Consider the following 12,042-nt stretch of genomic DNA (forward strand, 5'->3'; position numbering starts at 1 on the left):
CAGAGCTTTCCTGCTAGCCAGCCATGTACCTTGGATACACCATTTACCTTTCATGAACCTTGTTTTCCTCAACACTAAAACAGGAATAGCATCACTTGCCTTTTCAATCTCATGGGAATATTCTGAAAATAGACCAAACTGATATGTTTGAAAGTACTTTGTAAGCTGTAGAACATCATGGAAAGGTATAAGTGAGGTCTGTAGGCCACAGACCTACAGGTGTTGCCTGCTGGTAGACAATGACTCAAGATGCGGCAGAAGAAGGAGATGGATTCCCAGTTACTGCTAAAAAAAATACACACACATACACAACACACACACACACAGAATACACATATCTGCATATATGTGTGTTTATTTAGAAAATGTGCCCCTAAACCTCTCAAGACTTCCCTTTCACCAGGTAAAGGAGGGAACTGTAACTAACTTGAATACCTCATAAACTAAGAACTTCCATACAGACTAATGAAATTTTGAGTGCTTACTATTTTTAATATTAATTTTAAATTAAGATTAATCTTAATTTTTTCTAATTTAAAATGAATAATTACCTTTAAAAATTTGAACACTGCGGAAATATTTGACTTAGAAAGTGAATACCTTCTGAAACCCCAAATACCCTCCACTCTATCTCTTATTAGCAGTTGGATTATGTCCTTTCAGAATTTTTTCTGTGTTAGTTCTTTCAGTCCTGCAGGCATTCAACAGAGAATTCCTGAAATAGTCCTTTGGTATAAAGGATAAACCTTTAGGGGTGGAAATACATTTTCTATCCTAAAAACTTCCCATTCTGTCTCCTCTTCTCCGTTCTTACTGTTTTGGCCTTAGGCATGTCCTCGTCAGTTCTTTACCTAGACTATTGCAATAAACAGCTTTTGTAACTAGCTGTCCCACTTACAGTTGTCCTCTCTTGAAATCCATATTCCACACAGCTGTTAACATAATCGAACTAAACAAAACTCTCGCGTGTCCCTGCCCTTTACTTGAGTTACACTTTGCCCCCGAGTCCAGCCTTGACTCCTTTGTGTGACCCACAGGACCTCTGTCATCAGGCCCTGGCTGTTTGCCCAGGCCTCTCCCACCCCACGCTGCTGTGACGCTGAATAGCTTGTCGCTCCTGAACATGAAGCCCTGTTTCACCATCTGTGACTGTGTACCAGCTGCTCCCATTTCCTGGCATGCCCTGCTTTATCTTCTCCTGGTGAAACTGTCTTTGTCCTTCAGGGCTCCTCAGAGGCTTCACTTCTCTTCCGTGGAGACTTCCTACCTCATTCCCCTTTCTCTAGCTATCCTCTGCCCTGACAAAGCAAATCACAACCTTTCCATGTGACCACTGTACCGCCTTCCCATTGCTGTAAGTACTGCACTCTAGGTAATTGCTTTTTTACTTGCTGTCTCCTAATTAATCTGGAAGGTCCTATTCACCTTTGTGTCCCAGTTCCTCTTGGTATACAATGGGTGTATACCAAATATTTATTGAGCTAAACTGGGAAGGGGACCTTTATGGGGCAGGAAAACCTCTGTTTAAAGCATGCCACATGGAGGACTGTCTACTCCAACTGCTGTTGGAGCAGACACGGTGTCAGAGGGCCACAGAGGTGCCTCGTTTTATTCGGGGTACAAGAAGAATACAAGAGATAAGGGCCTCAGCCTTACTTAGAAGACTGTTCTCAAATATGAATCTTACCAGGGAAAAGCCTTTTACGTGCATTTATAGCCAACACTCAGGCTTTCAGAGACAGGCTTCCAGGTCACAGGCAGTTCCCCAGGGGATGCCGAAGAGAATCTCATTCAGACTTGTTGAAAGTTTGCTTCCGATAACTATGTCGGCCTCACATCCATGTAAAAGTCCCAGGCTACACTTGCGTATGGAAATGTTGACACCAACTGTGCACCACACGTGCAAACAGCATGGCACATGGGGAGGCAGAGGTCAACAAGCTCATTTTTACGTGGGAAATTCTGGGTGGCAACCTAGTGGGGCCGCCTTACAGAGTGGTATAGGCAAAAGAGGGCCTGGAAGCCAAAGACCCAAATAGAGAGTCAGGCTCTGCTTTTCCTGGCTGTGTGATGGACATATTAATTCCTCCTACTCTTGGTTCCTACATCTGTATAAATGGTTGGATAAGATTTTTTCCCTCGTTGAATCATCATGAAGAATAAATGATGATACTTTTGAAAGTGCTTTTTAATTTCTAAAATGCTTTAAAAATATTCCTTTTTCCCTTTCTCGAACTGATGCTCTTGGAGCTAATCTGTATAGTGCTTCATAGTCACAGGTTGGTGTATATGCATGCATGTGTGTGCATGTGTGCCTGTGTGTCCGGGACGAGCAAGGCATCTGTCCGTCCTTTCATTAGTCTCCTTTGGGCCCCAGAGTAAAATGTACACTGGCGTGAGGATTTCATGGCATGGCTGAGCCTTGCCTTTCCCCTCTCTACCTCTCTTCCTCATGATGAGGGAGGAAGAAAGCAAATATCAACCCCCTGGAGTTAATTCATCCATGTGAGAGTCAAGGGAATACAGAATGCTCGTTCTCAAACCAAGTGTATTAAGTTACACATCAAGTAGATGTGTGCTTTATCTGTGCCTAAACCTTACCCTGTGTAGTAATGGAGAACTCTGAATCGGGACTGAGATTAAATCTTATTAGAGCAATGGGATTAGGGTTACTACTGAGTTACTTGAGGAGCCAGAATAGGCAACAGCATCAGAGTGATAGAGATAGAAGATAGAGCCATGCTGCAGTGCAGTGGAATGGACCAAATACTGGGTGGAGCGTTAGGAGACCAGTCCTCAGGGGCCCTGCCTTAGTCTCCAGGCCTGGCTTGCCTGCAGCTCTAGCTGTGTTGCCCTGAGCAGGTGATTTCTCCTCTCTGGACATCAGGAGTCACAGCTGTAAAATGAGCCAGTTGAACCGGGTGATAGCTACATTTCCTTCCAGTTCTGATGGAGAAGGAAGGGAACCAACACTTGTTGAATGTCTTGCATGCACCCGACACAGTCCGCGCTAAGCTACCTTGAAGAGTCTATGATTCTATCACACATGGTAGTCAGGTTTATGTAGAAGAACTATGGAATCAAATAGATGTGGATTGACATCCCAGATCTATTATTTACCAGCAGTGTAACTTTCAGCCAGTTTCTTAACTTTTCCAAGCCTCAGTCTTTTCATCTGCAAAATGGGTCTAATGACACAATAAACACATTTGTAGGCTCACAAGTCAATGCTTACTCTCTCTTCTATACATTCCAAATTTCTTAAGTAGGTTCCATCTCATCTATTTTCCTCCTTTTGTGGAGGCATAATCTAGGCCTACATGGATGAGTGCAGTAAATAAATATTAGATCATGCAGGTTTTTAGAGGCAGGGACAGAGCCCGAAGTCCGGTCTCCTGAGCCTTGTACTTGTTTCCTGGATGTCTTTTTCTTTTTTTTTTTTCCATTCCCTGCTCTAAAAAGGATTACAGAGTCTTCCCATGATAGGCAACCCAATGTATGCAAAAGAACCCAGTGTGATGACAGCCAGCACTCACACACAAGATGATTCCCAAGAAGAGCCACTGGCAAACAGTTCTCAGAGTCTGATTCTGAGACCGTGCTCAGCATTTCTTACCCCACCCCACCTCCTGCCGTTCCACTTCTTGCGGGGCAGAGCAGCCATCTATGTGGGCGAATCAACAGTTCTGTGTGGCGCTCCTTCCCAGCCAAAGAACCAGAGAAGGTAGCTCTGTGCCCTTGTCCAACAGGTAGGAAACCAGGAAAACCAGAAGACTCTGACTCAAGACAGATCAGGGTTGGGAATTCCCTGGCTGTCCAGTGGTTAGGACTCGGTGCTTTCACAGCTGGGGCCCGGGGTTCAATCCCTGGTCAGGGAAGTAAGATCCTGCAAGCTGCGTGGCGTGGCCAAAAAAAAAAAGATCTGGGTCAAAAAAGAGAACTTGCATCAATCCAGCTCCTCACTGGAAGCAGACGCTGCTGGCATCTCCCGAGGGCTGGGAAGTGGTACAATGGTTAAAGTTGTTCAAGTCCTGGGCACCAAAAGTATCTGAGAGGATGTGTCCTCAAAGAGAACACAGCTCCTTCCTAGAGTTTTAAAACTTGAATGCACGGACCTATATGCCAGAGGGAGAAGAAAATGTTTATGGGCTTAAAATGACGGGGTTTTTTCAGATATGTGTCAGCACTAGCAGTGCTGTGCCCTAAGAACTGAAGCCAAACCATTAAACAACATGACTGATAAGCTTTTTGCCTTTCCAGCGGAGGTACAAGCAGGAAAAACAAGGATACCTCCTTGGAAAGCTTCTTTTCGGGAGGGAACAACTCTAAGTGGCTCCAGCCTCCTAAGAAACCGTATGTTTATTAAAGGGCCCCATGTCTCCTCACTTCCATCACTCTTTTGTCTAGAAGTTCGATGCTTTCCAGAAGATCCCAATGTGCATGGGCAAAGGTGTGCCTAGGCTGGTCTGTCGTAGGTCTGACTAGAGACCAGGGACTGGATGAGGCCATCTCCCCAGGTAATTCAGGGTAGCATCCAAAGAGGCAGGAGCCTTGGACTCATAGGGAGCGGCCAGGAGCCATGGAGAAAGGAGAGTCCCCCAAGCAAAAATACAGCCAGCATCTCTTAGGGGGCTCTCAGCCTTGTTCATCTGAGATAAGTTACCAGCCTGCCCTACTCTACCGCTTGGAATATATTTTTAGGATCTTTTCATGAGCAAAACGTTTGTCAACCCTTTTATAGATCAGTTACGAAACAGAAACTCTTCCTCACTGCTAGGGAGACGTATAGAAGGGGGGAAGAAAGAAAAAAATCTTGCCTGTAATTGAAGGCAGGTTGGGAGATGTTCACGCTTTGAAATTCTCCTTCTTGTGAAATGTTTATGAAACACTTTCCACAAACGAGTTATGCAACTGGCACTACAGCTTTGATCATTTTCATCACCAGTGATATATTCATTAATGTTGAGTTGTTTCCCCCCCAGAGAGAGCCACGTGAAATGTCCCGGGGAGGGGGCTAAGGCTAAGTACTCCAGCCCCATTGCATGACCCCAAACAGATGGTTAATAAGGAGGTCCAAGTGTAGGTCTGGGCCAGAACATCACCTATGGTCTGTTCTCTCTCCCATCCCTGAGATGTTTGTAGTATTGTTTTGTAGATAGAGTGCCTGGGGAGGGTCAGAGGACCATTGTCTTGTAGCGTTTAGCCAGTGTCTTGTCGTGTAACTTTACACGCATCTCTGAAGCACTCCTGGTCTCTGTGAGATGGGAAGATAAACGCTCATCCCCACACTTCCTGGCTGGGCGGTGAAGCCAAGTAAGGAATGTATGAAGGGTTTCCAGTTCCTCAGAAGGGGCTCTCTCTTCCCAGAATGAGGCTATTTCTTTCTAAGGCAGGTGATGTCGGGGAGTTCGCTGGGATTAGAAAAGATAGTCACCCACGATACCTTTCTACCTCCCGGGTCACTGCCCAAGACTCAGTGTAACACCTTTGCACAGCTCCGTGGGTGGAGAAGATCCTGAACTAACAAGCCATGTCTAACATCTGGACGGGATGACCGATGGCTGTGACCAGGCAGAGGCCTCTGTGGTGGCCCACATCCCCAGGGATTAGTCCATCCCAAACAGGGCCTGGAGAAATATTTCACTTGCGTGAGAAGAAGCTCCAAAGGGACCCTGGAGACAATCTTCACGGTTCCAGACAGGCTGTGGGTTTGGTTGGGTTTTCACAAGTACGGGGGAAATTGGGTCTTCATCCAATTTGCCTCCGGTTCTCACATTAGAAGTCAATGAGATCCAACAGAAGTCTGTCTCGTTTTCCCAATCCACGGCCAACACCCAGTTGCCTGGAAAGGCTCCAATCTTTTCCATTCGACAGCTGTGAAAGGGCTTTTTGGATTTGGAAGGGACTTGATTTCTTATTGTCTTAGCTAGCCCCTGAACTCTCAGAGAATCGTCGGAGAAGTGTGCCGGGGTCGGGAGGGCAGGCAGGGTTGCCGCTGTATCTTCTTCTCCTCCTGGTACAGCTCTGCTCTTTCCGAGACCCACCGACCAAAGTGGACATTTTAGAATTTGTCACAGGAGAAGCAGTCTGCTTTACTGCCTTTCAGATTGGTTTGTTTAGGATTGTCTCCTTTGGGGTTTACCGTCAGCAGCTCACACACAAGGGGTAATGAATTATGAAAAATGAAAGAGTAAGAGGTTAATAAAGCAAGAACTGAGAAGAGGAACACACAGAGTTGTCAAAACGCCCCAGGCTAACACCCAGAGGGATTTATTTTTGCTATCAGACACTTCATTTTCAGAACTGGGAGGTCGGCAGTGCCCCTAAAAGAGTTTGGAGGGCAATTGATCCAGGAAGCAGATGAAAGAGTGAGTTTTCTTTCATGATGGTGCTGGTTTCTGAAATTAAGTGTTGCAGGAAGACCTGGCACTGATTCTAACAGATAGCACCCAGGTTGGAGGCAAAGCACATGTTTTCAAGCTGTGTCATAGCTGCACCCCCTTATCTCCCCGTTGCGCATAATGAGTCTATAAAGGAACCCTGCCACTTGCCTCTGAGCTGGAGCCGCGCCAAGCTGCCTGCGGTGGTTCCACCAGTGTGCTTTGAGCTCCAATTTTCCATGTTCTCCCTCCGTCCCCCTCCATCCTGCCTCACCTATCCCCACTCGGGATGAGGGACGTCCAGGAGAAGGAGGGGGTTGCAGAAGGGAGATGTGGGGAAGGGAGGCTTCCCTTAAGTAAAATCTCCCCTCTGAGCAAAGCTTAAGATTGGTGGTGGTTTGAAATAAGTAGTTTACCATCTATTTTGAGCTTTTTAAAACCTGCTAACAAATGTTTCCCCGGAATCTAGGATGTGAAAACTCTAATTTCTGGGGGAAGAACTAGGACAGCAAGCTTCTTAGATGGAGATACCAAGTGTGGGTGGGGAGAGCTGAAGGGCACTGGGGGTAGGGATGGCGGCTGTCCTGGGGATCACTCCAGGGGGGCAATGCCTTTGGAGTTTTCCTGATGTCTAACTCTCTGCCCCCATTGTGCTACTTCCTGACACTCTCCCTTCCTCTTCTTTGCTTCCAAGACTCCAGAATAGCCTCCTTAGGTGAGAGAAGAGAGGAGTGATTTGTAAAGACTGTCCCTAAAAGAAGCATCCTCTTACCAATTTGGGCGCAACTAGGACTTCCTAGTGCTGTTTAGATCTGCTTTATCTAAGAACACTACAGCAACGTGGACTAGCCAGATTCTGCCAAATACACCACGGAATTGGAATTTTATAATTCCATTCTAGGACTGAAAGAAAAATGATGTAGAATCATACAACTGATGGGGAAACCAAGTCTCATAGATATGAAATGATTGCTCAAGGTTATATCATCAGTTAGAGTCAGAGTTAGGACTGGAAACAAGTTCTGGCTCCCTGTTTGATGTCTTCCTCGCTGTATCCCGCTGAAGGATGGAGAGGTGGATTCTGATTATGTCTTTGATTCAGTTAGCATGCATTCAGTTCCCACTCTGTACAAGGCACCATATTTAGGACGTGAGCTCCCTCCTCAGTCTCTGTCACTCAACAAGGTCTTCCTAACTCTCCAACCAAAGGGAACTCTTGGTTGAGTAATCCAGAGCACCACTCTTCCACAGCGATTAAACACAAGTAGAGCCGTTAGTCTGAACCTTTACCTTGGGTTAAACTAATACAGAAAAGGTTCCAGGATGTCAGTGATATTCCCTGTATAGACCATGAAAATGCTTTAAGCCAGGGTCGCTCTGGCCAGGAGGTTCCATCAGAGGGTCGCCCAATGTCTTTTATAAGGTATGGTCTAGATCCCAAGCTCCAAGCTTATATGAATCCAAAGTCACTTGCATACTCCCTACCCAACGCCCCCATCCCCACGATGGACTTCCTGAAATGCTGCAAGAGGGTACAGTAAGTCCCCTACATACACATGAGTTCCGTTCTGAGAGCGTATTCTTAAGTCCAATTTGTTCACAAATCCAGCAAAGAGAGCCGAGGTGCCCAACTAACACAATCGGCTATATAGTACTATACTGTAATAGGTTTATAATACTTTTCACACAAATAATACATAACAAACAAACACAAAAAATAAAGCAAACATTTTTAATCTTACAGTACAGTACCTTGAAAAGTACAGTAGTACAGTACAACCGCTGGCATACAGGGGTTGGCATTGAGTGAACAGGCAAGAAGAGTTACTGACTGGAGGAGGGAGAGGAGGTGGGAGACTGTAGAGCTGACGGATCGTCAGCAATAAGAGACGGAGGACAAGCTGCAATGTCACTCACGCCAGACAGTGATGGCACAGGTTCTGGTTCCTTGCTGGAACCAGATGGATGTTCGCATCTCTGAAAGTCTGCAACTTGAAGGTTCGTATGTAGGGGACCTACTGTAGTTGTTCTCAGGGTGGGAAGAGGGGTGGGCACAAGTAGTGCTTCCTGCCCTGCCCTTGGACACCTGGAAAGCCCACGGGTGGGTGGTTGGCGCTGCCACCGAAGGGTGGTGGAGGCTGGAGAGAGTTTGCACACCACCACAGTCCCCTCAGGCTGCAACTACAGCAGTGATTGTGAAGGAGACGTGTCCCCGCCTGTAGGGAGACAGGCAAGGACTGTCACCTAAGCCACATGGGTGAAGAGGCCAGCTGCAAAGGTAGCTCAGCAGGCAGAGGGCAGACAACTGTGGAAAACAAGGGGGGACGGAGGGGAAACTGGCTCCCAGACTTTGGGATTTCGTGGACCAGGAAAATAAAAAAACATAATATAAAGGAGATTGGTAAAGGGTTGCCAATTTTTTTTTTTTTTAATTTGTGAAAGTGGGGAGTTTTTAAAATACCATCTAGGATCACCATCATTTCCTAAAAGAAATTCTAACATACCACCCCCCAAGAAAAAAGAACATCACCTTGGAATCTAAAAGAAATGTCTAAAGTCACTACAAAAATTCCTCGTCTTTTGGCGTTTCAGTGAGGAAGAGCATATATTGCACTATGTACCAGCACATGCCCCGGAATGGTGTTCGGGAACGATCAATCCAGGTGGATTCCCCATCTCGAGGATGGTTACTCCAGAGAGACTCTCACCTCTGTCCCTTACCAGCTGCCCCGGCCCAAAGGGCTCACGCAGGCAGGAAAGTCAAGCTGCAGCCCAGTAGACGCTGAGCTAGTTCTTTGACTCTCCAGGCTTGTCACTTATCTCCTGCCTCGGTCTTCTCTAAGTTTCTACTTCTGTCTGCCTGGGGAGGCCCAGAACTGATGCTCTCCCCGCTGCCTCCACTTACAGATTAAAACCGAGGACCTCAGTGACTCCCTGCAGCAGACCCTCTCTCATCGGCCATGCCACCTGAGTCAAGGACCTGCCATGATACCTGGAAACCAAATGTCTGGGGTAAATGGCAGCCCGAGTCGGGAAGCCCTGATACTCTCAGAGGGCCAGTGAGTTTAAGTCAAGCCTCCTGCAAAATGCTTCACCTCTAGATCTGACTCTCAGTGAATGCAGATTGGGCTAAAAAAAATCCCCTGCAGGGAAACTTGGAGGCCTGCATTGGGAGGGGGGCTGGGCTACAGAAAAATCCTCTGAAAGATGAAGCCTGGCTAGTTATGGGAAGAAGGAGGTCTCCACCTCTCGGGAAGAAATAGGAGTCAATCTTGCCAAAACAATGGAGCTAACCCCTACAATGGGGTTAGCTAGCCCCTAACAATGGGGCTGGGGTCTGCCAGCCATGTTCAGGGGAGCCCCATGATGACAGCTGCTGCTGTGGTTACAGAGCATCTCCGTCCCCAGTAAGCCCATTCTCCTCCCCCAAGGTTTTGTCATACTAGAAGGAATAAAGAGGCACCTGAAATAGTAACGACAAATGTCTGAGAAGGCGGGTGTCCACGCGGCAAGCCCCTTTCTCGATCTGGATACCCAGGGGAGGAAAGAGCCGACCCTTCCCTGGAAATATTTAAGACTAGAGCGTGCATTTATTCCGTCACTTCTTTATTCAGCAAGGGTTTACCAAGTCTTTCGTTTGTGCACAGACCTAAGCTCAGTCCTGTGGGGTCACAGAACCCTGGGGGTCTAGGTCACAGAGGACTCCCAGATCCCCCAGGTATTGGGAAGTAGTATTTCCCTTTTGGGGGCTATTGGGAGGAACCCAGGGGAAATGGACTTTCTGTTTAATCGAAGTGGTTTTATTAAGAACGAATAACGTGCCTCTTCCTCCAGGAAAGGTTCAGGACCAGGAAATGGCCAAGACAAAAGCGGCTTTTAGCATATCAAGTGGCGTGAGGTTTTTTTTAAAAAAATTAGAAAGTTGGGATTGCATGTCATTTCTAGGATAAACCTCTGAGAGATGGGTAATACCCACAGTCTGTGCCCTCGGGGCATTACCAGTCTAGCTGGGAGACCTTTCTGATACACAAAAAAGTTAAATAACAAGGCAAGGTTTAAGCAAGGCACAGCTCGGCTCAGTGCAGGAGGTGTAACAACACCATCATTAATGGGGTAGCTGCTATGTGTCAGACACAGGGATACAGAGGCATAGGGCAAGGTCCCTACGGAGACCCACAGGACAGATGGGCGGCGGGCAGATGGAGCCCACACTTGCAGCTTGTAAATTCTGTGATGCCTGTATCTCCCTGCACAGGACATGGCTTCCCTCCACCCGCTCCAGCAGCTGGTGCTGGTTCCCGGACACCTACAGTCTGTCTCCCAGTTCCTGCTATCTCAGTCCCAGCCTGGGCAGCAAGGTGAGAAACCCTGGGGGCTTCTACATAGATGAGTGTGCTAAGGATCTGCTTCTGCCTGCTGGGACCCAAGTGTGGGGCGTGGCTGACTGGCTCACCCTCTAGTATTAAGAGCGGCTTGTCCACCTCAGGGCCCGAGGGCGACCTGCTGTGGCCCTCCAGGTTGAGTCTCCTTTTCTGCTTCCCCCTCCCAACGTCCTCAATTTCATGGCCAGTTGAGACCGAAGGCGCAAGGGTGGCAGGAGCTGGGGCAGAACAAGGAAGGAGGAGCCCCTTGGGAATCACAGTCCAGATAAGTCCCGGATCCTTGGAAATCTCCCCAGGTTGTGGCCGTGGACTCAGACTTCCACCCTTGGGAGGCTGGAATTCCATTTGGGTAGAGCGGCAGTGCCGCCCACAGGCTGTGGAGAGCGTTTTCAGGTTTTCTTTGGCAGGGAAGTTACTCACAGGCAACTTCTCCTTGGCCAAGAACAAACAGATTAGAATATTCACAATAATAGCTAACATTTCTTGAGCATGATATGCCAGGAGCTCTGCGGAGTGATTTTCCTGACATCTTTCAAAATAACCTTGTGTTATGTCACCGGTGACCTACTAGAAAGTTCCATAAAAGTCTGCCGGAAACCCACGTTCTTGGCATTGCACTGTACTGCCTCTCCCTCTCCCATCTCCACCAACTAGGGCTGAAAGTGATGAAGTATAAGCTTCCCTCCATTGTACAAATCACGAGGAGAGGCTTTGGAAACCCAGAACCCAAAGAAAACGTAACTCTGCCTTCTGTCCTTAGCACCTGCCCAAGTTATAGTTATCCTTAGTTACCAAGTCATCTCAGAGTGTTATTATGATGATGAATGAGAACATATGTGAACCTGTGAGTATTTATCTTAGCTAAACAGTACATATCATACTTCTGGAATAGGAAAGGGAAGGTAACAGTTCACTCTGTTTCTTTTTGAAAGGCGGTGTTGTGAAACTGGCTCAGGCATGTAACCAATGAGGTCAGTGTGTGACCCAGGGGGAAAGAAACAGCTTAGTATTTGGAATCAGAAAAACTCACTGGTTAAAAAAAAGTCCCCTGCTAGCTGTGTCTCCTTGAGAAACTTACCTAACCTCTCTGAGGTTCCATTTTCTCCTCCCTAAAACTGGAATCATAGTAAAACTCTGCCTCACAAGCTTATTGAGAGTTACTTGAAATAATGCATGTGAGAAGGCTTTGTACATTTCAAAAGGCAACGTAAGTGTCAGATTACTATTAGCACTCAAGCTTCCGACTCCCAGTCCAGGGCTCCTTACAAGAGCTTTTTTGC

The 12,042-nt window shown here is 47.1% G+C and overlaps 1 protein-coding gene across 1 annotated transcript in view; it reads left to right on the top strand.

Moving 5' to 3' along the window:
- Positions 1–12,042, top strand: part of POU2F3 (POU class 2 homeobox 3) — a gene marked incomplete at both ends in the record, with an annotated part of 78,873 nt that overhangs the window by 51,215 nt on the left and 15,616 nt on the right. Inside the window, 2 exons of the mRNA XM_079929392.1 lie at positions 9,288–9,392; positions 10,636–10,738. Coding sequence (XP_079785518.1) covers positions 9,288–9,392; positions 10,636–10,738 — 208 coding nt within the window. The remainder of the gene's footprint in view (positions 1–9,287; positions 9,393–10,635; positions 10,739–12,042) is intronic.

Source organism: Stenella coeruleoalba (assembly GCF_951394435.1).
Source record: "Stenella coeruleoalba genome assembly, chromosome: 8".
Classification (NCBI taxonomy): Eukaryota; Metazoa; Chordata; class Mammalia; order Artiodactyla; family Delphinidae; genus Stenella; species Stenella coeruleoalba.